This window comes from Sturnus vulgaris, chromosome 1, assembly GCF_052056855.1.
Source record: "Sturnus vulgaris isolate bStuVul1 chromosome 1, bStuVul1.hap1, whole genome shotgun sequence".
Lineage (NCBI taxonomy): Eukaryota > Metazoa > Chordata > Aves > Passeriformes > Sturnidae > Sturnus > Sturnus vulgaris.
In genome coordinates, this window is record NC_142243.1 from 5,112,674 (window position 1) to 5,140,422 (window position 27,749).

At 38.2% G+C, this 27,749-nt stretch overlaps 1 protein-coding gene across 1 annotated transcript; it reads right to left on the minus strand.

The window, feature by feature from the left end:
• Window positions 1-336: 336 nt before the first annotated feature.
• On the minus strand, window positions 337-27,710 carry WDR48 (WD repeat domain 48). The gene is made up of 19 exons (XM_014873707.2): window positions 27,619-27,710; window positions 19,182-19,322; window positions 18,781-18,859; window positions 18,411-18,493; window positions 18,166-18,295; window positions 14,578-14,666; window positions 13,609-13,710; window positions 13,058-13,282; window positions 11,910-11,984; window positions 11,456-11,558; window positions 11,058-11,155; window positions 9,377-9,484; window positions 8,823-8,919; window positions 8,221-8,316; window positions 6,015-6,120; window positions 4,550-4,637; window positions 3,908-3,984; window positions 2,970-3,162; window positions 337-2,366 (listed from the first exon to the last, which is right to left on the minus strand). Exons 1-19 carry the CDS (start codon window positions 27,664-27,666, stop codon window positions 2,271-2,273), a joined length of 2,034 nt encoding a protein of 677 aa, XP_014729193.1. The 5' UTR covers window positions 27,667-27,710; the 3' UTR covers window positions 337-2,270.
• Between the last annotated feature and the right edge of the window lie 39 nt (window positions 27,711-27,749).

Genomic DNA, 27,749 nt, shown 5'->3' on the forward strand with positions numbered 1-27,749 from the left:
TTCCCATGTGCCTTTTACAACCTTTCCACACCCAGACAGCTCCAGCAGCAAGTGAATGAGACACTTGTTAGCACAAAATACTTTGATGGTACAAAAGCAGCACTGCCCATGTGACGTTCTCCCCTCAACAGGACTCAGAGCTCACATCTGAAGGTCTGAGTACCTCAAATTCTTACATTCAATCACATTACAAGATTATCTTCACAGGATTCTGCTAAGGCACTGCCATTTCTTTAGCCATTGCATTATTTAAGGCTTCAAAACACTCTGAAGCCCTATGTCAAATTCAAGCTCCAAAATTGCACAATTCATCTAGTACACAAAACAACTTGAAAGTATTTTAACTAAAGCCTTTTATTCTATACAACTGTGAAACATCATTTACCCTTCTGGCATTGCAGACTCTTCCATTATCTTTCCTGTTACTGTGTTTCAGGATGGTTAGAAAGAAAAAAACAGAAGGAAAATTACAACCTCGGGCTGATTTCAAACAAAAAATTACTGTGAGCAACTCCAATGTATACAATTGGACAGGAAGACAACCAGGAAACATAACATAACCCAAACAGTGCCTACTGGAACAGACAAAGACCTTTGCTATTAATAAATACAAGTCAGGACAATTTACCAATAAAAGTTACAGTTCTGTTTAACCATTTAATTCACAAATAGCGCTAAAAATGTGCAGTTAAAGCACAGTTGTGTCAAACTAAGCATACACAGAAATGGGGATTAAAAAACTGAACTTGATTCTCAAAAGATGGGAAAAGACATGCAGGCTTAATTCTGAACCATGATTTTGTCTAAGCAATGAACTTATTTTGCTGGGTCAAAAGTGCAGAAGGGAATGACAATTTTGACTATTTGACTATATTTTGACTATTTTTTCAAATAAAACATGATGAAAAATACTTTTACTTTTTGCCTGACCAATACAATCCCAGTAATACAATTTATTGGGACTTTCCTTAGGCCTCAACCTAAATCTTGATCACAAGATACAGGAAGAGCTAGAGCATGTGTCTCCTGAAGAAACTCCAATAATATACTGCCCCTTGAAGGCACTTGTGCTTCTGCTTCAGACAAGAGTAATTTCTAAACCATTTCTCTTTGAGGACTTGTGATTTTCTCTGGCTACAAATGGTTTTCTGGGATATCCCCACATTTTCTCACAAAAAGCTGAAAGGCCCTTACCCTCCCTCCCCCCAATAAGTTAAACCTCTACAAAAGATTACCATGAGCCTATGACAGCCACAGATTTTTAGAAATAGCAGTGAAAACAAGATCTGCATAAATCTCTAACAAAAGGACAATTGCATATAAAATCTCGGAAAAGAAGAATCAGTATTTTTATCTCATGAATATGAAATCTGCTGAGAAGTTTCTAAAGTTTAACATTAAACATATGAAATTATAATCAGAATGGTCTGAAGTTTTAACAAAATGTCACACACTTTTGGAGCACAGTTACCAAAAATTAGACTGGTGTGTCTTTAGAACACCTAGGACAGTGCAGGAAGTAGTTATATATATTTAGAAAAAAAAAAAAAATCTCTAAGTTGCTGCAAAGCACATTCACTCTATTATGATGCACAGCATCACTGGACTCACACTGCTCTGATATTTTTCTAGTGTTCTTATCTTGCATGTCAACAGCTCTCTAAAGCAATTAAAACAATTCTCATGTTAACCCTTGGTTTACAACTAAATGGGCCCATTCATTCAAGTATGCAACACCTATTTTCTGGCGTTTTCTTTTCCAAATTTCTTTTAGTGGCAGAAATGCTTATAAGTAACCTGTGAGAAATCATTGCTGGAACTTTATGAATGGAATGTACTAAAAATACCTTGTGTGCAGTTCTTAATTACATTGTGAACAGTGACTAATACGGCCAAATCTGTTTGATACCGAGCATGAGCAGATGAGGGGATTATGTCCTGGGAAAAAACCAAAAGCAAAAAGGAGGAAGCAAAAGTCTGCACTGGGTTATCATCCACTCTCTGTACACCTCACACAACACGAACCACTCAGGGACCTCCCATCTCATTGACTGAGACTAGGACAGACTTTAGTTTAAGTCATATAGATTTTTTTTTTCCTCTATATTACAGATCTATTAGTCACTTCAATTAAATGTTTACTTCCCGTCCATACTGAGGCATTAAAAGTCTCATCTACCTTAGGGGTTCAGTGGGCTGCTCTAGAACTACTCTTGGAACCAGCACAGCAAGGTCAAGTAACTCATGAGTGCTCTGGGTGTGCGCTGCCCTCACGTTGATTTCTGGCGGTAGTGAAGTGTCAGGTCCCCACCACTCTTCCAGATGAAGTGCTTTACAGTTCGAAGGTCCATGTTGGGGTCCAAAACCTACACAGAAAAAAAGCACCTTTTATTCCACTAGCCTGCTATGCTGGCAGAAATTAAAAAAAAAAAAAAAACAAAAAACCAAACACTCCAATTTACCCACAGGGTTGTGAAAACTGATACCAAGATGAGCCATGCAAAGGCTCGGATTTTTCAATTAGCAACTGAGCCCGATGCATTACTGAAAAATTTTAGCAGAGTAATATGTAACTTCAAATTACAACCACCTCCTCAGTACCTAATTTCCATTAAACTTATTAGGCAATTAGTGGTTTTGGACCAGTTTTGAAAACTGCCAAAAGAGAAGAATTCAAAACATTCCAGAAATGCTAAAAATACACCTCTATGGAATTGTATTAAGCCCATTTGTTGACTGTAAGTAACTCTGTAAGGGCCACGTCAGACCAAACTGAACAGGTTTATTATGAAAAATCTTTCATCTGCCTATCTGCAACCAGAAACTTGTGACAGCACTAAGTTAACATAATGTCAAAACATTTACTTAGTTGTAAAGGTAACAGAATCTACAGCATATTTGAAGCTCAGAACTCAAAAATTCACAACCAATTCACTGCTAGAGTTTGGTTTTGATAACAGAGAACATACCTGGTCCTGGCACAGAAGTTCAATCTTCTCCTCTGCTAGCACAGCAATGTCCTCCTCCTTTTCTTGTTCTCCTGCTTTCTCATTGTTGGAAGAGCTCGTTGTCTGAGACTCGTTATCCAAGTTTATGATTTTCTCATACACGTGTTCCATCACTTTTCTCACCTGAAGCATGTCACTGGCTGACAGCCGGTCTCTACAGGAGTTAGAGAAGTTTGTCAGGAAAAAACGTGAGAAACAAACTGTATTTCTTATCTTCACACCACCTTCCTTAGCTGTAGCAAACTATGCAACTACACAGAGATCATCTTTATATTGTCTAGTAGTAAATTATCAGGATCATCCAGAATACCATGATTGTAACAGCAATTTATCCAAAGAGTCACACATCAAAAAACTCAGAAAAGTAGTTGAGATATTTAAAAGATCAGGTAAAAATCTGCATTACTTTCTAACCAACCCACCTCCCAGTAATAGCTCATGTGACTGGCAAACTAGTTTGCATTCTCTACTGGCAGTTTTTGTCCCTTTTCCTTTCAAAAAGCAATTATTCATTCTCTGTTAGCAACAGGAAACAAAGCTGTGGTTCTGAACAGAGTAACAATCTATACATTAATCTGTTGTCTGATTAAACACCACAAAAGACAAAGTCTCATTTCAGTAGTTAGTTCTAAGACATTTCTTAGCATAAACTTGAACAACTGCCTGTTGAACCCAAATCCACAGTTCTTTTAAATATACTGAAGTAACTTAGTGCTTTGGAGCAATGTTGCTAAATGACTAAGAACTTCTACAAATTCATCAAGCACAAAACAATTCTCTGGGAAATCAGTGAATTGGTCTGGTGTTTTCTTTTTTTTTTCTTGTTTATTTTCTTGAGCTTGCAGGGTTTTTTTGCAATTTGGATATTCAATGTTGATAGTCATATTTGCATTACTTACTTTTTTAGAGTTTTTGCCCCTGATGATGAATGAGGTTGGAGGTAGAAGGGAATCTTATTGAACTTGGGCATATTTTTCTAGAAGGAAACAAGTTTCATAAGTGTTAATTTAGGATCAACCATTATCAGCTCCTATTTGCAGCAGCTGCTATGTGAAGTATATTCAGCTCCTAATTATCAAAACTCATGAGAGATTCTTAATCAACATCTCCACCACAGCCAACTTCCAAATTACTCATACTCCTGAGACACTTCAATTTAGATGATGCACAGATCATCTAGCTTTTGAATATAAATTATCATTTATTTCAAAGGCAATTAGATAGTATCAAAAGGCAGCAGCAATATGAAATGTATTCTCTGTTCTTGAGTTCATCACCTGAAAAAGGATACCAATTATGCACAGAATTTCGAATTCTTTATCTAAGACAGTCCTTCAAAAGAAATCGAGTAAAAGTACTTGAACTGGACACATCAAAAAATGATGCATCTCGAAGGGTCTTGATAACAGACCTTGAGACCACTCATTTTAAAAACAAACACAGCAAAAATGTCAAATATTTCAGGTACTGCAAAGTTAATTGTAGTACATTAAAAAAAACTAAGAAGAAAGAAAAAACAAACTTATACACCCGATACTTACATCCACAGTGATGTCAATTACCCATTGTGGCACCGTTTCATTAAGAAGCATGGATTCAGTTTCACCTCCTGAATCTCGACATAACAACCTGAGACACACAGAAATAACCTTTACTGTAACAACAATTATTGCAATTTACATTAAAAAGCTTTCAGAAGAGGTTCTGTCCTTTTAATGGGCAGAGAGCCTGAACTCTGCTAGGATCATGAACTTACTGGGGAAGAGATCACTTACTTTCTGTAAAGACCAGAAAGAGCTGTAGGAAGACAGATCCCAGAGCAGAAACAGGGAGTAGGATCTCAGGAGACTATGGCTATGACACAGAAAATGTATTAAAGTACTTTGCTCTGGATTGTGTTATGTTTGTGTGTTGGAATACAGAACTGTCAGGAGAAGGGGAAAGGCACCTGGCATAAAGCAATTCTCTCCTCCTTAGGAAAAATGAGCTTTGCATGTGAAGCATCTGCTAAGCCCTCACTAAAAAGAAAGAATAAAACCAATTTCAGGAAATGTGCACATGCAGTGATGCAAAAATCCACTTTTCATTTTATAAATTTCAATCAGGTATTCTGTCAATCCTGCAAGCCACCTTTTAGGTCCCATAAACATGGCTTGTCCCCCCCAGTGGGGTCTTTCCAGTGTTCTCTAGAGGAGCAGCTGTGTAACAGGGAAGATCCACCAGAACAGAATGCAGACAAATATTAAGCCCCAGGTACAATATAAATATTCATTGATATGGAAGGAAAAAGAGTCAGTTTTCCAAGCTGAAAATGGTTTCCCTGTTTTACTGACCAAAGTTACATCATTTTGGGGCCTGTTCAGACTGGAAAACAAAACCAACAAATCAAACATGCCCCACTCCTTACATTTAAAATCCAGTATGCCAGTAAATATCAAACAATTCGGTGTTTGCAAGCTCAGCACTTGTTTTGCAACACTATTAAACAGTCTCTGATGTATCACATATCACAGTTAGGTTTTTCAATGTAGAATGAGAAACAGAAGGGTAATTAGTACACACACTGCAATATAGAACCTGTGTTCCTCCCTGCCAGAGATTAGGACCTTCTACAGGATCATCAACTAATTTTGGGAGCAGAAGCCAACTCTAGTGAGTAGCAGTTCCTGAGTAATTAATACTCAGAGACCAGCAAAACACACAAGAATCTAAAGTAGCACAATTTCATTCTAAAATATAGTTTATCAGTTTGCAGAAAATGGGCACCCAAAAATACCACACTAAGGAGTGTACAGAATTCTTACTGCTTTAAAACCCCACACCTTGCTGATGTTCAAACTCTCATGCTCAGTTGGACAATGCCAAATCATCAGCTGCTTATTTTGCCTGCCAAGGGCACATCTTAAATGTACAGAACAGATCCAAAGAATATGTTTGATAACACTCCTGCTTGAACTAAGAAAAGGATTGTTCAGCCTCTGAATTTGTATTTGTGAGTTCTTATACCTGAACAAAGTGCGTCCTCCAGCCTCACCAAAAATAACTGGTGTATGTGGTGGCACTTGGAAATATCCATTTCCTTTCTGGACTCTGTTCTCCTGCTCCCCATTCACTGTTGGAAAAAAACCACATGTAAAACAGCAGTGAGACTGCACTAGGCCTTAAAACTGGTCACACATTGCACCTACAGCAGAAACATTTTGTAAATTAATAAGATCATATGCTTCATGAAAACCAAGAAAATCCCCATTTCCAAGATACAGCAAGTATATAAAAAGAAACACTAGAGGGTAAAAAAAAAAAAAACCAATAGAGGTTTGTGGAAGGCCTATTCCAAAAACCTAAGAAAAAAGGAAAATAAAGCCCAGGAGACAAAAACCAATTATGAGGTTTTTTCCCATTTCTTTTGTCAAACTGAACAATATTAATATTAGGAATCAACTAAAGAGACTCTGCTGAGACAAGACAATTCTTCTCTCTAGAGTGACAATGTAGAACTCTGAAGGGCTGTTGGCACTGCTCTTCTTCCTGGATTTGCCAGATGTCAAAACAGTGTACTAGGAAAGCTCAGACTCACAGTGCCTTGAAGTTCCTGTGTTATAAATTCAGTTTATTACAGCTAATTACAGCAGTGTGGTCTTCAAAGACTGAAGAACCTGATTCCATATCAAGTGGATAGGACAAGATTTTAAAAAATCATCATTATTTATACACCCCTTGAACAGTGCAGCTTCTAATCAGTAGGTATCTTGAAACAATGTAGAAGAATTTGGATGCCTGACTTGCACTTGGGAAAAATCATCTCCATTACACTGTAGCACCTCGCTACTGTATTTGAAGAGATGTTGAATTCAAGTGACACTAAGAAATTTAAATGGCACAGGCTCATGAGATGAATGATTCCTCAGCTTCCTAACCAGAAACACACATAGCCAAAGAAAGGTCAGAAATTGTAACAAGCAAAGAAACCAAAAAAGAAAATCTATATTGGAAGGGGTAAACATGATACTGAAGTTACAGCAAGTGAAAAATCCTATAGTTTGAAAGATTTTTTTCATAACACTTCTCTGTATAATTGAGAGAAACAACACTGCTTGTATTTTGTGTTTACTTAAATTTGTATCTCTATAACAAAAATGCTGATGTCCAACAGGTACACTTCATCTTCTCAAGTCACTGCTCAGTGCCAGTCTCCTAATTTTTTTCTTTTGGAAGAGCAATGAAAGCTGATTCTGTTGTGAATACTCCAAACATTCCACTAATCCACAACTCTACACAAGAATAAGCAGTGTAGCATCAACAACCCAACACCACAAAAGCCTGTGAGTGACACTTGTCATACCTTGTCTGGCTCTAAGCTGTAAACTGCCAATACACAACACTGAGAATCAGCAATGGGATCCAGAAGAGTCTGCCAAGTGCTCTAACCCTCCATGGAGGCCAATTTTGAAAGAAGAAAGTAACTAATTCTTGGCACAGTCTTGTCACAAAACAGCAAGATATGCTGAATGCACAGTTTTCTTAATTGCACCATCCATCCATAGAAAGTAATTTCTTAATCACCAAAGATGAGGCTTTTCAGTCAGTGCTGACTTGGGTTGAATTCATTTCCAACTCAGAAGCTGAATTTGGCAAAATAAGAGACTCTGGAACTCCTATCATATATTTCACATGGCTGTGGCTTTCATCTAAGGCCTGATTAGACTTAGCACTATTACCTTAAACACCACTTGAAGGAGTTTTCTATAGACCTACTCCACATATTATTACACTGAATGCATTTTTTCCAATAAAGCTTTTATTTTATTTTGTTCACAATACCTAGAAGAAAACTGGAATTATGTCAAGAGAATACTAGCTAATGTTTGATAACTGAATCATTGCTATTTACTGTAATTATCTAGTGTTTCCTTTCCAAGCCAAGCCTCAGTTTGCCAGTAATTGTTTTTCATCAATATTTTTCATCATGTTTCTGCAACTTCAGAATAATTTATTCACCTATGTTTTTTACAGACAAACGTAAGATTTTTGCTGATACTTTCAGAAGTACAACACACTTTTTTAAGCAAATTTAGAAGTGCTAAAAGCCATGAAGTCTATAATGCACAGAGAGATACGTGTAAGACAAAAAAATGTATCTGTTTAAGGAATAGATATATAAACAAACAATGTGTGGACAAGTAGTAAAAAAGGAAAATATTAAACTACTAACCATGGTTTATCTCATTTTCTTCTTCATCCATTGGATTGATATGTGTTCTAGGCCAATACTCCAGAAGTGCTTGCAGCAGAAGCCCTCCAAGGTTTACTGCCAAGACACAGTGAGGCAGAACTTCAATCACACAAAAAACCCACAGACAACATAATAATGTCCATTTGATCCACAGCTGAAAATTCCCCAGGAATTTGAGCAGTTCTGTTCCCAAAGCAAACTCTGGACACAGATATCTGCTTGCCACAATCTGAGAGCTGCATGCTGCAATCAATCTTTCAGGAAAAGCTGATTTTAGAATCTCTGCTGTTGGATCACTCACATGCTTTAACATTCTCTACATTAGGTTATAATTACTGTTTCCCTTTTGCATCTTGGAGGTTTAAAACCAAAATAAATGAAAACCCTGAACATGACTGTTTCAGAAAAGAAGGAAATACTGTTTTTGAAGAGTATGGTACAGAATTTAGTATTAAGAAAATAAGCCCTAAAATCCAACCAGATACTGACATACGTGGCACTGGAATACTTCAAAACATATATACTGGAATTTATGCTGATTTCTTTGTTAAAATAAAACATTAATATTAGTTAAAACTTACATTTTGGATCAGAACCATCAGGACTGCTAAATCCAGCATCCTTTGCTGAAACCCAGGCTGCAAAGCAGTCACTTTCGTCCAAAGTAATTGTCAACATCTGTTGGCAAAAGACCACAGGAATGTAGTAGTTGTTTGGGATTAAATAAGTCTATAAATTTTTAACTTTGCTCCTACTTAGCTGGGAATACAAACCAAAGAATTTCTGAAAGTATGACAGCACACTTTGTTTACAAAACTGTATTAATACAATATTTATTAATAACTTTATTAATACTGTATTAATATTTATAACAAAATAATAAATTTGTTTACCAAATGTATTAATTCATAATTAGTATTGATGAGCTATACCACAAGCAAAAAATAAAAAAATCTGTTCTTCAGATTATAAAGAAGAGGTAAAATGTGCTCTTTTACTTGAAAGTAAATTTAACCCATCAGATAAGCAATGAATGTTCTTCTAAAGCTAACAAACTAAAACCTTTTTGAACAAACAATATATGAAAAGAGTGCAATATGACATTAAAACAACAGATTTAGGAGCTGTATCTCACCCCAGTTTTCAAGTCCACTGAAAACCAGTTTGGCACATAAACCATTTTAAATCTCTTCTTAATTTCTTCTTCAAAATCTACTTTCCCAAGGTCTTCAACTTTACATGCCTGTTGACCAAAATAAATGTACAAGTTCTCAGTCATATCAACACCCCAAGTCTTTTCCTTGATTTTCATATACATTTGGAATGATTGTGACTTATGATCTCTCCATGAGCACTGCAGTCCAAAAACATATAAGTTAGAGGTGAAATCCTTTTTAAAAGTCAAACAATTTATATGGTAAGTAATTTTTATTCTTTATTTATCTCTGAGGTGGTGGCATCAAGCCAGTAGAGAGGTCTGGAAATATTACTTCAAATTACTAGAAAATATTTTCCCTGCACTGAGTAGACTTCTAATACCCTCTCATTTTTCTCCCCATCATGACCAGTATTTCAGGACTCCATCAAACACCAGTATTTCCTGCACATCAAGCAACAAATTCAGCTCAACTACTGAAATGGGAACAGCAGTGAGTGAATTTCTGTGCAGATGTTTTATTTCTGGCTTTGCTTCTACTTCAAAAATCCTTTAAGTAATTCTGTTAAAATCCAAATTATTATAATCCACTTGCAGAGTCATCCTGAAATACTTATTTTAGGCAAACACTAAGGACTGCAACCTTGGAATTTATTGTCTCAAAATCCAGGAAAAGTTTCAGGAAGCAAAGCCTGAAGGGTGCAGCTACAGGCAGGAAAAATCTCTCTCTCTTTTTCCAGCATCCTCAATAAAGTCTCAGCTTTCAAGTGCAGGGAACAACACTCTGACCTGGCAAATAATCTCACCTCTACAGTGAATATGTATTTAAACATCTATCAAGTGACTTCTCACAGCCTAAGAAAAAAAAACCTGAATGAAAGTAAAAATTAACATTAGCATTTGACTTTTGTCCTGAGATCTAACACTGCACACTTAAATACATACTGAAATAAAGAAAACGTTTCCAAAAATAATCTAGAACATTTTTATTATAACTCTATAGCCTCCAACTTAATTTATTTTTTGCTTCAGTCAACAACTCAGTAAGTTGGCTGAGCGTGCTTTACCTCATTATTGATCTTGGCTGCTGCACTGCATAGTTCAAGAAGAAAACATTTAGAATTTAAACAGGCTTTTGCCAGAGAAGAAATTGCTGACCATCTCACTGATGTGGGATTTGAGTCCTTTCTCTCTGCACTTTCCCCTCTCCTCTGACCAATCATTGGGTAAAGCAACATAAAGAAAAGTCCCACCAAGTCTCCCCAGGCAACACTAGGCAGGAGCCAGGCTTCCTTCTGCTCATTTTCCTGCCATTCCTGCCTTCCCAGCAAACACAAGCTCTCTTTGAAACAAACCCTCTCAAAACAGACATTACTATTTCCTGGAAAAAAATTCAAGGGTCTGAATTTCAGGAGAATGCAGATGTCAATACTGGATTGAATTGACCTGAATGCAGATATCAGCCTCACATCAGGGAAAGCAACAAAAGTTCAGAAATGCCCCCTCCTTTTTCAAAGGGCAAACTTTGCATGATACCCTGAGACAGAAAGATGATTGACTTTCTACCACAGAAATCTCAAACACTAAAAATATATATATTAGAAAGTGGAAAAAAATAATTAATCATCCAACAATAGAAAATCTGAAATTACATCCTTACCTTCAAGACATCCCAGTATGCCACATTATTATTTGTGTCTTTGGTTAATATGTGCCTCTTGTCATTAAGAATGTGGCACTGAATAATACTAGCACCCCCTGGCAAACAGACAAGAATTAAGGTTACTACTGTCATTTTTTTTCTAATATCACATTAAATTAAATAGCATAACATGATATATGCTGTTCTTTGGTTTCACTTTTTTTGTGTAAACTTTGGATGTCACCAAGGTTTAAACATGATTTTAACTGTAACCAACACTGGATAGACAATAACTACATTGTTCTGGTTGAAATCAAAGTATCAAAATATTTAAAAAACTGAGTCAATCATAAAGCTCCATCACTCTTGCTAAAGATAACAGATTTTACAAGGTTCTCTGCAAAACAGCTGTTTACCTTTTATAACTTGGTCAGGCTGTGTACACAGGGGTGGTATGGGATTAGTACAATCATTATCATAATCTCCTGATGCTCTAAAATTATGGATTCCCTTCAAAGTCTAAAGAAAGAAAGAAAGAAAATAATGACACATTCATAATCATCTATAAACTCTGCTTTTAGCTGTAACAACTGCCAGTTCATGCAGCTATTTAGACATTAACTATCCAGCTCCAAGAAATATAATTTATTTCTAGAAATATCATAAATATAGAGCAAAGAAAGTAATTCAAAGCTTTATACCTATTGAGCAATTTCAATATTAGTATTTTATTATTTATTTTAAAGGAAGCTTACAAATCACAGCACATGCTAGTCAAACTGAAATCAACAGCCCAACAGCTCCCAAACCAAGACTGCAAATCCCATGACTACCCAGTTTTATTCACACACTGTAAAATCTATCACTTACCCATTTATTCACAGAGGATTTAGTTGTTGCAACCCAAAGTGCTGGAGGAGGATCAGCTGATCTATCCAGTTCCATCTAAATAATGAAACAAACTTTCAGTCATGCTTAACTTAGTTTCCTTTTGATAATTTGTATTGTTTTATGTAGACCCACTCCTATAATTCAAAGTATCTCAGAAACAGCACTACTTTCAATCTGAAGTTCTATACTAATGAAAAAGCAGAATTTTAAACATTTGGCTCTCATATTACATTTCTCAGATAAATGCATCACTGTAGCCAAGATTAGAGGCCCCTTCTGACCTCTGTACAGTTGACCAGCACCCTCATTTTCCATTTTGAACTGAAATTCTCACATTCTGACTTTTCCAGAACTAAATTAACATATCCAGGACTTTATCTTAACACACTAAGCTGCTATTCACTCCCAAGGAAAGCCTTATACACCTGCAGGTTCCAAGGTCATGTCACTAAAGTTAGAGAGAGCAAAAAAATTCAAAAAAACAATCTCTTTGACAGATTCAGACTTGTGAATGCAAACATCATGTTTAGGTGTTCAAAAAACCCACAAACAACTTTACTCCTGGTTCCCATGAGTATGTAGCAGATTCTAAAACAGTCCTGTGCACATATGCTGCTGCTAAGAAAAATCCACTTTTGTACAAAATCTTGGCAATGCCAACTCAGTTTCTTAAAACTGGACTACAGCCTGATAAAGTCAACTTCTCATGTGTGAAGCATATTCAATTTCAATAATTTTTGAATTTGCATATTTTCAGCAGCTGCCAGGCATCCATTTTCTTCAGGCAATTCAACTTTAGACATAATTTAGGAGACAGAGCCAATCTGCTGAAGACGTGGTATAGTCAACACTTGTTAGCCAATGTGAATTTCTTAATCAATTTATACCTTAAGCCACTGTTTCACGAGAAGACTCAATTACCATTTTATACTGTGAGGGTGACAGAACACTGGCACAGGTGGTAAATTCTCCATTCCTGGAGATACTCAAAACCCATCTTGATGTGGTTCCAGGCTCCAGTGCTCTTGGGCAGGGGTGAGGAGGGGACCAGATGATCTTCAGACATCACTTCTAACCTCAAACACTCCACAGTTTTCTGAATTCAACATTAACAATTAAATCATTACCTTAAGAACTGGTGCCTTTTCTTCACAGATCAGCACCCGGATATCTGGATTTCGTAAATCTGTACAATAAATCTTCCTGTCTCTTCCTCCTGAATACACATGAGTGAAGGCTTCATTGACCTGCAGAGCCCAAACACCTTCATCATGGACTCGGTACGTGGCTATGCACCTCTGCTGCCCCAGGGACCACAGGCGGATTGTCCCATCAGAGCTGCCTGAAAGACACTGAGCAACAACCAGCACACTTCAATCAAACAGCTACTTGAGGATTTCAAACTATTTTTCCCCATAAAAAGATATGGTAATTCATATAGTTATATTTTTTCCACTAAAATGGTGCTAAAAAGGTAATAACTCTAGTCACGATTTCCAGTATTTTATGTAAATGACCCACTCCACACCCAGATGTAATAAAAACAACTTTCACCCATCAGCCTCCCCCCTTAACCACTAAACATCTGTAATCTATGGTGTTAAATAATTCCATTGAAATGGATCAGTGACATTTCTGCTTTCTGTAAAATGCCTTTGTCTCAGGTTAAAGCACATACCTGGGTGCCATCTCTGTTCAACAACAAAGCTTTGACATTGTCCGTGTGCCCTTTGAGTTTCATTAGTTTTGCACAAGTCCTTGGATCCCACACCCTTAGAACCTATGGGAACAGACATTGGATAAATGACATTAACACCATTCTTTCCACCAGTGTGTTACCTCTGCAGAAATTTAACTTTTCCAAATGAACCAACCCTTATTCGAACATATGGACATCCATCACTAAAAATATCTGTTAGAACAAGACAGACATAACTGTATCTTAAGCAGATCTAATAATCAGATGTGATATTCTCCTGATTTTAATTTCATTTTTCTGGCTTCTTCTGTCTTAAAGAAATTAAAGAATAGAAGTGACTAGAAACAAGACAGTGTGACATGGGTAAAAAATGTGCTTCTGAGAATCCTCTCAGATAATTCACTGGTGTATCCTATTTTCATTTTTATATTGTCTTGGAAATAAAATTCTCTCAAGGTTAGATCAGGTAAAAAAAACCCCAACTCACAGATACTTGATCCTGTTTCACCTTCCTTGACAACAAAGAGCAAAGGCTGTCTCTTGGGAACACTTGAGCTTCATTAGCTCACTTCATTTCCCACCTCCTGCAGGGATCTTGCAAATTGCTGGCACCTTCTCTCCTACCTGCAGCAACTGCTTGATATTCATCTGAGTCATGTGCCCTCAAAATCAGAGCTCTTGTGGGGAAATTTAATGATCTCTGACAAAGAGGGTTACACAAGATGATCTGATTGTCTCCCCTATGTATTAAAGCTCTATGGATACATCACATCTTCAGACTGAGGCAGGATTTGTATCCCACACTTGCACTCCCACTTAAGAGAAGTGTCTGCCCTCACTATTGAAAACACAAAAGCTGCTACAGACATGACACTTACAATGAATAAAATTGTCTCTTTATACTGAAATCGAACTGAAATGAAATGAACCTCACCAAATTTTGCTTACCTTTTCAGTGGACCCTGATACAATAACTGTTCCCATTTGATTCATTGCAAGGCTGTAGATTGAGTCTTTGTTCCCACTCAGGGAAGAAGCTATTTCAAAATAAAATTCATATTTTCAATTTTAATGCTGTTATTTGAAAAACATACTTATTCACTCAAAACTGGTATTTTAATACTCTTTGACTCATGAAAATAGTGCCACTCTGCCCCATATATAAGAAAGATTATAATCAACATAGTGCTGGGAAAACCCCATTCCAATTCTTAATCTACTACTGCATAAAAACAAAGCATTCCCTCAGATTTATGGTCATTACAATCTGGGTGACCTTTTGGCACCACAGATCTGTGCCATCAAGCTACTCTTGCTCACCTATGTTATTGGAATATGACTTCTTCACAGTCTTGTAACACACAGCATTTGGGTTTAAGTGCAGAGATTTTTTTCAAAGCTAAGTAACAGTAAAAGTTTACATTTTGTATTAAAGGTCTTCTTCTAGATCAGCAGAAATGCAGAGAAGTTACACTGCAGCACTGAAATGTGTTATTTGAGCAGGGATGCTACCTCTGTATTTGTGAAAACCATATGGTAGCTCCTTAGCATCACACCTACCATCAGAGCTGAGGAATTCTATACCAACCAGCCTAACCCACTTCTGGAGATTAAAGTACCAGTCCCTCAACTTGGCAAAGCACAGACACAGCAAATGAAAATCATCTATTTAGAGAGCACAATCAGGCATTTCATCAAGCCTCAAATCCATACCATCAGTATGCCAAGAAGGCTGAGAATAGCAACAAGCTGCATGGCCAGTAAAAATGTGAAATTTCATACAATGATTTATTTATATGAGAGAGCTAAGCTTCCAACACAGGACTTGTAACCTAATATCATAATGTAATATCACATTTTGTCACAGTGGAGAAACCTGTGTCAGGGGAGGTTTAGGCTGGCAATCATGAAGAGGTTCTTCCCCCCGGGGATGGCAGTACAGTGACCAAGCTCCCCTGACTGCCAGAACCCCAGGGGCATTTGGATAACGCTCTTGGGCACTGGGTGAGATGTTTGGGGTTGTCCCATGCAGGGCCCGAAATTGGACTCAATGATCCTTGAGGGTCCCTTACAATTCAGGATATTCTATGATGTTATGATGAATTATGCAGCTTTACTTCAGAGTCCTCATAGCCACTGCATTATAGCATTCAAATGCAAACTGTCAAACGAAATCTATTATTTGGAGCTAAAATAAAGTGAGAGTTTTCCACTGTCCCCAGAGAACAGCTAAAAGCAAAACACAGAACTGAAAACTCTTGAAGGTTAGCACACTGTTGAACAATCATAATAATTTAGGAAAGGATAATATACAGAGTTATCAAAAGCTGGAGAGCAGGAATAGGCAAATCTTAAATGTACAGAAGCAGAATTTATGCCAGAACAAGAGCAAAGCTCAACTTCACTCTCTTCTGGAAGAGACTGCCTCTTAATTTGAATTATAGCTCTGCTGACTGAGAGACTCTTTAAAAATCGGCTTCCTCTTACTGCTGGTCTGTGTACACTGCTTCCAGGTAATCAGACAGAAAACTAAAGCACAAGAACAATTCTCATTTGTACTCTGAAAAAATCCATACTGCTTGAGAGGACTCAGGAAAACAGGTTCTGTGAGGACACATGCTGTGTTCTTTCCAACAGAAACAGTTACTGGGGAGCACTAAGTTGAAAGAAAAAACTCCTCTGCTTCCTTTTCCTCCCCCTTATGAAATATTTGTGCTCCTACTCCAGAAATGCAAATTTCTCCCTGTCACCTTAGAGGTAATGTCTCCACTTCCATTTGATCGTGGGTTTAAAACAAGCACCAGCTCCTCAGTACTCCTCATCTCCCATTTCTGATTCACTTGAATCATTTAAGTTCTGTATCATGTTACAGTGTACAAGAAATGTTTTTATGTTTCTTTATTATCCCACAACTGAGTTTTCCTGTGAGCTCACAGATAAATTCTTCCTTCAAAAACTCTGTTCAAGTAGAAGACAGTAAAACCTACAGTTATTAGCAAAGTTTGGCTATAAAATAATTCCACTTTCAGTAAAAAAAGGGAAGAAATAGAAGGATTTTATATTTCAGGGAAATATAAAGTAAATCTCTTTAGTCATGTGCAATCCCAATAGCATTCAACAGTGCAACACAGCTCTCTAAAGCCATGTGTCTTCCAAAGGCTACTGAGACATATCAGCACAAGGCTATACTTGAACTAAAAAGTTCTTTAGACAACAAATGCAGAACTGACAGTTCTGTTCTAGCAGATGCACCTCTGGTTTTAGAAATTACCAAATCTATAAAATTAAACACATCTTTTGAAATCAGCCCAATACAGTAAATAAAAACTCCCATACCAACAAAACTACATGCCTGCCTCTTACTTACAGAATTACATATTCCTGAAATGTCTTAGGAATATGTTGTGTCAATTCCAAATTTTAGTTTTGCAGATTTTCCTTGAGTCATTCCTAACCTATGACTGAATAAGCAACTAGGCCTATTTAGAAAATTAACGTGTGGCAGTGTGCAAGATAGTTCTGTTCTTTCCCAGTAATTACCTGAGACTGCTATTGTTTAAATATCAAACTAACTAAAAAATGAAAGATCAGTCACCGGGAACACCATTTTTCCAACCTACCTAACAAGCAGGAAAGTACACTGTGGTCACACTAGACTCTTTCTCAAAAAATCAACTGTAAAATAGCCAATATAAACCAGGATTCCATGACCCAGATTGAACCTAAAGACTGGTGTGACACTTCCCAGAAAAGCAACTTAACCAGCTCTACCCTGACCATTCTAAAAAAATTCAGTGTTGGAATTGCTGTATAAAGGAAAGGTCTCACAATTTACATAATGCCTTTCTGGGAGAGTAAAGCAGGACAGGTGACTTCCTGAAAGATGATGGTGACATTGAGAATTAACTCTGATGAGTAGAACCTACAGTTTCCTCTTGTCTTCCAATCTCTAGTGAGTTAGATCTCACCAGTATGATATCCTTATATGTAATCAGTGCTTTGTGTTACTTTGTGTGTTTTTTAGTCTAGTTATCTAGGTTTTTTAGTCTAGTTTATCTAGTAAGTATTCCTCGGACAGAGATTTGACAAATGTATCAAGTCCTGCTTTAGGAGCTCTACTGTCTGTTTTTTCAGCATCTCTACAAACAAAAAACTAACCCCAAATTATAAAACACAGAAAATGTAGGAACAAATAAGTTAAGAGAACATTTTTATAAAAGGCTGGTTGAGAGGTTAAAAGCTTCTCAAGTTAAAGCTCTATCAAGTTTTAGAGAAACCAGCATGTTACAGTCCAGGAAAAACACTTCAAAGAGACTTGTCCTCTATTCTAAATGCCATGACTGTTGGCTGCTCTAGATTTCCAGCTATTACATAACACAACAAATGGACTGAATGCATACAAACCCCACCTTCAAATCTTTTGTCCATTTTTTAAATGTACCGATAGAAAAAGGCATCCACAGTTTTAAACTGACCTCACAGATTATGCTACTCAGTAAAATGCATTGGATTTGCCTCCCCTCCCCAGGTACCTACTTGTGACAGTATTATTTGAGGCAGTCAGTGCTGTGAGAGTATTTACATCCCAGAGGAATATCTGTCTGTCCAGCCCAGCAGATGCTACCAGCTCCTTATCTTTTGCATATGCTAAGGCTTTCACATAGTCCTATAATAAAATAAATGTAACAATATCAATCAATGTTATCCTTTTGAAGTCTACATCTTAATAATTGTAAGAATGGCAGTGATCACACACAGTATTTACAGATAATGTTTTTCACCTTATGCGTCCTTAGTGTTGACATGCAAAATCCCTTATGTGCATTCCACACTTTAACAGTAGTATCTGAAGAAGCAGATATCACTAAATTGGAAAGAATAAAGACTAAATTTTAATGGCTTATATATTACTTTAGAGCATATTTGTACTACTCTAATTTGTTTTGCAAAAGAGATTAAAACAATCATTTATATACACATTTCAATTTTTATTAAAACAGCTGCTTACACGATTTACCAAAATTACAACATACATCACAAATTAATTTTACATGCTAAGAAAATAATGCTATGGAAAATAATTAAAGCACCAGATAATTTACTTGTATATAATTTTTGAATACTGCAGTTATGAAACTTTTAAGTACTTACATGTTTTGCCATTGCAGCAGAGCACAATGTCATTTACCCAATCTGTGTGGTGTTCCATAGATGCTATATAAGGGTCTTGCTGCAAATTAAGAAAAAATAAGCACATCACCAATGGAGAAGACTGTGACTATCACATCCTGTTGTGGTATCTTCATCAGCCTGCATATGGATCTAAAGTTTCCTAATGCAGAGTTGTTTGAAATCACTCTCTCAATATTTTTTGTGAGAACTACACAGTTATGTAAGATATCACAGTATGACCAATATCAAAAGGATTCTGTGATCATAATAATTGGCAGCTGTTAAAAAAACAGCATCAAGTATAGCCATGTAGGCAGCTTACCAGCAGGGTAACTCGGAAAAAAAGTAAGTTTAGAGGCAGGAAGGCTCTGCTGACTGACCTTGTGCTGATTGACACTCCATATCCTTATGATGGAGTCCCGCCCTGCCGTGAAGAGTCTGTTTAATGCTGGGTCCAGCTGAAGTGCATTCACCCCATTCCGGTTGTACTTCTCCACTTCATCTCTAATCACATAGGAAACCTAAAACACATTTGCATAAATCCAATTATGGTATTAAGATATTGACTTGGCTATAAAATCTGAACATCTGATTTCATCTTTGTAAGGTTCTTGAGTGGAAAATATGAAGAGTTTTACAAGCACAGTCTGTCAGTTTGAGAGTTACCAGCACCACCAAAGTAATTTGCCCACAACAATGAGGAAGAGTCATAGAAAAGATTCAGCAGTGATAGAACTGGAGGCCAAAAGATTCTTTTAATCATTACAACTTAAGCTTAGTTAGACCCAGAGAATCCTCATTTCAATTCCTTGTTGTGTGTGCTCATTCTGAATGATCTTAGACAACACACTGAGTCTGTCTCACTTTCCAAATGGGTTCCACTTTCAGTTTCCATAGCTGCAATGCCAGTATTTCCCAGCCTCACAAAGAGAGGATATGGTCACCATGGCTCACAAAGCACTGAAAGACTGCAGATACAAATTCAGTAGGTGTCACTATTATTTTGAAACCAATTTTTTAAGAACTACCTATCTGCCAATATAATAAGAAACTCAAACTCTTAGTGCTCTTTCAGATAAATTGTTCCATCAGTTTCTTTCCTTCCATGTTTGACAGTACTGTGTGTAAAGGCTATTTCATGGATTTGTTCAGAAAAACTAGAAGGAAATTTCAGGAGACCCCGGATGGCCACAGCAGTCTCCATTATTAGTGTTCAGAAAATACAATTCTAAGACACTGCAGTTTCTTCAGAGCTACTTGACTCACTTTCCTGATCCCTGGGTTTACATACTACTCTGAGGAAAGCCCTCACGCTGAGGGAAAAGGAGGGGAAGATGCCAGTTATGCACCTTCCCAGATTATATAATCAGAACAAGGCAAAATTTCATGCTTGGTATAATCAAACCTGCTCAAAGCAGGAATCCTCTGGATACACATGTACTAGTGCTTTGAAAATGCTTAAAAGGAGTAGTCTTGGGCTAAAGATGTGAAAGTAATTTTTCACTCCAGTAACTGTGTTAAAGTAGCATAAAGAAAATGTTTTCCAGATCAGATTTCAGTGACACAAAATAAATCAAACAAATTAAGATGTTCAGTGGTCCTTATCACAGAAGTATTTTATAGCAGCTCAGACTCTTTACCATGAGAGCTGACAGGTCCATTTGGTAAATGTGGGAAACACCTTCATCCAATCATTCCATCCTCAGGCAGCACAGCCAGAGCACTGATGCTTCCAGAAAACACATGTCCAGTGCTATTCTGTGTTTGAGAAACAGCTGCTCTACAGACCAACGCTGAAGGATCAAAATTAAGAGCCTCCTGAATCCTTCTGCCTCAGCATTCTCCATTACCATTCCACAAGTCCTTCACTACACTTACTAATGCAGTGTACATAAGAGATAATTGTATATTACAATATGTGTACATAATCGCATTATGTCCCAATGCTCTTAAAGACCTTCAGTCAGCCACTCTCAGCCCCTTCAGGATCACAGTTCTCCCTCCCAGTTTTAGACTGTATCCTCATTTCCAAGACTTTCAGCTTCTCTCACCCATTCCAGACTCATCCATAACATTCTTGCTATCCATGCTCAAGTTTCCACCTACACGCAGCTCCAGAGATGCTGCTGAAAGAAGACACCATCAACCACGCAGAAGTGTTATGTTAAAACACTTCAAGCACTTGAGGTATTATTTCTTTGTGAGATGCAAGGAGCAAAATGTATGTGCCACTCCTTAGCTGGGCTGAATCATATCATGTCTCTATTGCTAAAAGACTCACACAGATTATGTGTATAAAATAATGTTCGAGTCAAAGTCAAGGTTTAACATGATACAAACACAAGGCAAAGGGCTGCCCATCAAATTCATGCTGCTGTCAAACTCTTTGAATAAAGCCAATGAAAACACTCAGTTAAAAATACTAAATGTGAGCAGCTAAGACACAAACCTAGAGGTAAGTCATCAACTTTAATGTTATTCATTAGAGAGAACAATATTTTCCTGACACAATATCAGGCCCAAGATCAGCAGTGCCCTTCACCTCTTGTTTTCCCAAATGCTAGAAGGATATTCTTTGAGAAATCCTCAATTTTCAGATTTGTTCCTCCTCTGTCAGTCACCTCCCATATTTGTTATATTTTCAGGTATAATTTAGAAGCTCTTCATTCCAGTCATAAGTTAGATTGTCAAACTATGTTAGTCACCTAAGCATGGTAACACTGATGCTTTTTGCACATAATGGTGTTACTCTTTTTAATTTAAAGGAGCTCAAGAAAAACACAGTAGTAAGTATTTAAAAATGAAAAAAAATCCCCAAGTGATGGCTAACTTTAGTAAATAAGGTGCTTTTTATACACGATTAAAACTTTCACAGGACTTTGGAAATTGAGTCATATCTTCACACTAATCTTGACAAAATTGAAGTCAGCTCAACCAAATGCTGCTTTTTCCCCAAAGACATGATCAGAGGAGACTGACAACCATTTCTCATTACCACCAGCACTGAAATACTCAAAGTTAATTTGCTCTCTATTGCCTTTAATGACTTCCACATATTAATTTAGTCAAACATCTTATGGCGAGTACTGTTTTCATTTTAAAAGAACTGGGATAAAGAGATGGGGTTACATTGTTTCAGTGTTATTGTTCCCTGGTAGACCTGAGTTGGACCTCAGCAGAAGTTGAGCAGGAAACCAAAAATCATCCTTCTTTCTCCCTTGGAGGAACTTGAAAAAATAACTCTGCGGTAACAACTGAATTAAACAAGATTAACATCTTGTAGGTTCTTTTTTTGGGGGGGAGGGTATAAATACAAGAGATCTTTGACATTAAAAAAATATGGCAAAACAATGAAAAAGAGCTTGATACAAAATTCCCCATCAGTGACTGCCAGTGTGCACAGAATTCAACCAGTTATTTTTGTCTCTCCTGAGACTTCGAATTTTACAAAGTGTTATTTACTGTCCACAGAAGGAATAGTATACTTGTCCTGATAAACTGTCTTAAAAATCGCAAGAGTAATGGTAAGAAGAAAAAAAAAAAATCCCTATTTTATTAGGTAATGATAACTTCCTCCATGTCATGGGGAGAAGCCATGACAGATATTCCTCAATCATAAAAGTAATTCTAATCCAAATTAAACATGGACTTTTAAATTTTTTTTTTTAATTTCTAATACTACAAGGACAAAGAAAGAAAATTAAAATGAGAGAAAATTATTCTGTGGCCAGCAAGTTGATGGGACACCACATCAACACTTCAAATGAGCACTGCAATTTGAGCAGCTGGCTAAGGACAAGGCAAACCATTTGTCCTGAAAACAGTGTGAACTGAAGAGGTACAGCAAAAAATGGACTCTCCAACTAATTTTGGAGACCTAATGACATCCAAATAACTGTGAGCTGTTTGCAATGAAAATATTTAATAAATCTATTTGCTCATCCAAATAAAAAATATTGAATGGTCTACTCCAGCTAAACAGTTATTGAAACTGAAATAAACATCTTGTATATTACCAAAACTAGAACAAGACACACAGCACATATGGCTCAACACAACCCCATAAGACATTTGTTGCACATCACATGGAATCCTTTGGAAAGGGAGGTATAACACCAGAAGCATCCAGGCTTGTATTTAAATGCATTAATTTCATATTAACACAGAGGGAAAAATTAAGGGCTACACAAAATCTGTTGAAATGCATGGGGAACTTCAAATGCATCAATAAAAGCAACAGCAAGTTGACTAAAAGAGCTGAAACTTGTGTAAGAGTGGTGGACATGCAGCTAAGTCCACAAAACCAAAACATTCACTAATAAGAACAGAGGAAGATTGCTGATAATCCATATGTGGTTTTCCATTACGTTCATATTTGGGGGGGGGGGGGGAAAAGGTGATAAAGTGCTTTTTTGTTTGGTTGGGTTTTTTGAGTGTCACTTAGCATAGAATTAAGAAATATGAGTAGATTTAGTAAGTATACAAAACAAATACAAAAACAAAGTATATTTTCAAGCCTGTGTGTACACAAACATATCTAAACAACATAAAAGCATTAAAGTTCTGGTTGAGGAGAAACTGCTGTGGTAAAATTCACCTCCGCTCCTGAATGTCCTGGGGTACAATGCAAAAATGTTTATTCTATCACCACCTGTTGAAATGTGGGAGGGGTGGTGATCCTTATCTCTGTGGGAGATATCCTCTGCTGATGTGCCATCTGATAAGATCGGGGGATGATCATCGTTATCTTTTCACAACCCATCCTTCCTCCAGCAGATATATTCTGCCAATGGGCCATTAAGTCCTATTGTGTGACTGATAAGATTACAACATCCCATTGGGAGATGCCCCAGCCAGGGGCAGGAGCCAAGCCTTTCCTACCTAGATAAAAAAACTGGGGTTTGGGACCCGAGGGCAGACCTTTCTACTGGATCCCAGAGGGAAGTCAGACCATTTCCACATCATCGCTGGACCTTCGGAGGAAAACTGCACCTTCTACAGGAGCACTGCTTCAACTGGACCACATCTGTCATCCAGGAGGATGCAGCCACCATTGAATGGGACTGCTACCAACACCCTGACTGACAGGGTGTCAGGTTACATTCTGACTCTGACAGAGGTTTTTCTTTTGTATTATTGCATGTATTTTATTTTTTCTCTTTTTTTTTTTTTTTTTTTTTCCCCTATTAAATTGCATTACTGACTTAGAATCTCTCACTGGTTTTGCTTTCAAACCAATACACTGAAGCATACAGATCTTAACACTGAAGATAAAGTACTGGAATCTGCCTGGAAAGGGGTGTGGAGACCCCCAGGAAGTGAGGGCTCTGAGATCTCAGTGGCATTTGCCCCACACAGGACAGGCTGGAGCACATCCCTGCTCTGTCCTTTCCATCAGAGCACAGAGCCGGGGCAAAGCACAGACAATAACTGGCATAGAGATCACCATGGCTTTACTGCCACCATTGCCTGCGAGGGGCAGGGCTTGTGGGATGTGAAATATTTTACTAAAAACCAATGCTTTGACATCAGCACTGCTGCAGCTTTTATAAGCTCCCATAACGAGTAAGAATCTTCCACAGCAGCAGGGCACAAACATCCACTCATGATAAAGAGTTTATGGGATTCAGTACCCTAAATGGATCAGGACTAATCATGTCATGATTACCGAAGAGCTTCAGAGGGAAAGCTACTGCCAACAGATACATTTTGTCACACAAAGCCAAAAGAATTTCTTGCAGGACTTACAAATGTTTCCTGCATGGATAAGTGTATCTGCTGATATGGGATCACGTTACCCTTGTTACATTGCATTCATTATAACAGAATTTATCTTCACAGATGGGTAAAGTCTGCTTATAGAACATCCCACCAAACCACGTGGAGGAAATAGTAACCAGCTAAGCTCTGAGGGCACTCATTCTTTGTTTCCAAGTGAGCAATAAAAAAAAGAAAAAGGTGTTTCTCAAAATCCATGAGATCTGAATTGTATCCAGAAGGAAAGAAGCAGCAGTGAAGTACCAAGGGAAAAAAAACCAAAACAACATTGCTTTACTATCTTGGTTGAGCATATGTATCCCTCAAAATATGGCTTTTAGTTAAGGAGAATATTTTAATTTTTATCCAGGCTCCAGAATAAAAGTAACAGAAGGCGTTAAGAAGCTCATTTTATCCTTTTACAAAGGAATCAACATACTGGCTATTTGTTTGCTTAAGTATTATATATGAAATAAATATATTTGTAATTATAGTTTCTACATTTATTATATATAAAATATAAAAACAACATAGATATCACATCTAGTAACCAAACAGCAGTGTCTGACACACCTCTGCACCCCCTTCCCTTCCCAAATGAGTCACCCTCACTCCTGCAGCCTTCAGAAAGGCAGGGCTAAGCTTCACAAACACCTGCCACTGGATACTTCAAATGCCTGACTCCCATTTAAAGAGTTAAACTTCTTTCCTCTTTCTATGCATGGAATTTATTTTGAGGCCTAAAACATCCACTCTGATTAAACCATTAGAAACTGCAATTATATGCAGAAACACCCTAAACTGACTATTTTGGATGGCTTTGCTTACCAGTAGAACAGGTGCATCCAAGCTAATAATAGTTCTGATTTCCATAAACTTCAACCAGCTCTCCTGCATGTAAGGAATCAAGATCCTCCATGCCTGAGAGGTGTCTTTTGTAAAAGCCTCTTCCAGCCTCATGGGTTTGGAACCAATTTCTCCACGTCTGTCTCTCTCCAAAACTCTATGCAGAAGCACCCTAAATGCTCAGCCATTGGGAATGAAAATAAATAATGAGTAGTTTGATTTTTCAATTAGCAGCTAATGGATAAAATAGTCACTTAAAACTCCTTTACTCGAACAAAGTCCTGTCACTAACCAAGCAGTTAAAAAATAAGAGTCAAGAAAAAAATTCAGCTTCTAGTCAAGCTTTAAAAATGTTTATCATGGAATGGTTTGGGTTGGAAGGGACCTTATAGATGCTCTCATTGCAGCCCCTGCAATGGCCAGTGACACCTTCCACTATCCCAGGTTGCTCCAAGCCCAGCCCAACCCGGTCTTGAACACTTCCTGGGCTGGGAAGCTTCTCTGGGAAACACAGTAAATCTGAATCTAAACTCCCAGTGCACTGCTGAGACACAGATCAGCGTCAGGTACATCCAGTGTCATTTGTACATGAGGCGAAACACCACCACACAGCACAATGAGAACAGACAAAACATCAACTAGCACAGAACCACCTGCAAAAACAAGCTTTTGAGCTAAGCAATGCTTGGAGAACAAAAGTAGTAGTAAAAAAAGGAAACAATGAGCTCTTTGATGAATGCTGCTGTCAGGGAAACACTACTTCATAAATAGGAGTGCATCAAACAAATACCAAGGTATAATAAAAGGGTGTAACCTGCAAAAACTCGTTTATAGCACAGGCATTCTTCATATTTTAAAGAACATCCAAGTTTTTTTCTGGTAAGGTAAGGGAATTCTTTATATAGAATTGAAAAAGTGCTTCCCTTAACCACAGAAAACACTAAATGCTCCAAAGAGTTGCCCATTTCCTCTGTGTGATAAATGATGTATCCAAAAAACAAACCCACCTCTGTTCTGAAAGCTCCTAATGCTATATCAAGCCTAATCAATATTTCATTTCATCACACTGGATAGGTACAGCTGAAACTGGCACTTGCCACTAGGCAGCTTTGCACATTGATAAAGCATTCAATCTTTTCCACCGTGAAAGCTGTAAAAACATCTAAAGGGTTGGCAGTATCACAAACAAGAAGAAAAGCATTGAGAACCATAAAATAAAACCATTTTAGTGACTTTTATTATTAAAGAGTCTTGACTTTTTGTACACACTTGGGTAATTCCAGTCTCCACCAAGGCTACAACAATCTACTCATAGCTACACGTGAGCCCAAGCCTGAGGGTTTAATTCTTCCTCAAGTGTGCTGAGAATGTCTACACCCACCTTACTGCCTGTGCCATGGGTTTCCTGCAACAAATACTGCCTGGAGCTGCCAAGGAATACTTCTGAAACTTGAGAAACTTGCTACTTGCTCATGTGTGTAAAGGGACAGTGTTTTACTACGAAACCAAGCAGAAATAGGATGTGAAGCAGATCACAGGGTCATGGAATGGTTTGGATTAGACAGGACCTTGAAGATCACCCAGTTCCAACTCCCTGCTCTGGGCAGGAACAGCTTTCTCTAAACCAGGTTGCACAGAACTGACTCGTCCAACCTGGCCTTGAAAAATTCCAGGCATGGGGCATCCACAGCTTCACTGGGAAAACTATTTCAGTGTCTCACCACGCTCGCAGTAAAGAATTTCTTCCTAATACCTAGTTTAAAGGCACTCTGGCACCGGACACAGCCGAGACAGCCGCGGCAGGAATGTGCAGCTCTGTCGCTGCTGAGAATTCACGTAACACCAAAGCAGGTCAGGGGGCACCGTTCTCTCGGTCTCAACTTACCTCCCCCCGTGCTCTGCCGCTTTTGATCTGAGCTGCTCCAGCTCTGCCTGCTGCGGGCTGCAGAACCCGACCCCGTTGGGCAGCGAGCAGCAGCTCATCCGCCGCGGTGCCTCAAGCGGCCGCTCGCCCCCGCCACGGCGGCCAGCGGAGGCGGGGGAGAGACCCTGGGGGCGTGCGGCGCTGCCTCCCCTCACCGCAGCGCTGCTGTGGGAGAGTGCGGCCACTGCGCTGCCATAGAAACCCCCGAAACCTAACACCCTGCAGCCACTGGCGTGGCCCGCGAGGCTCCGGGCTCCCCTTGAGCCGTGCCGGCCCCGCCGCGCCCTCACCTGCACTTTCCGCCGCCCCGCCGTGTTCTGCCGGTGATGCGCCGCCATCTTGCATGTTGACACTGTGGCGTCATGTCCGACCGGAAGTGCCGGCCCCTCTCCCGGCCCGAGGGAGGCTTTTATAGGCGAGC

Excerpts from the sequence above, each read along its gene's own strand:
- WDR48 (XM_014873707.2), bottom strand. The coding sequence starts at position 27,666 with ATGGCGGCGCATCACCGGCAGAACACGGCGGGGCGGCGGAAAGTGCAG. Across the intron at positions 8,317-8,822 it reads TGATGGTTCTGATCCAAAAT|TAAACCTTGGAGGGCTTCTG; the intron begins GTAAGTTTTAAC and ends GTGTCTTGGCAG. Across the intron at positions 3,163-3,907 it reads GGGGCAAAAACTCTAAAAAA|AGACCGGCTGTCAGCCAGTG; the intron begins GTAAGTAATGCA and ends TAACTCCTGTAG.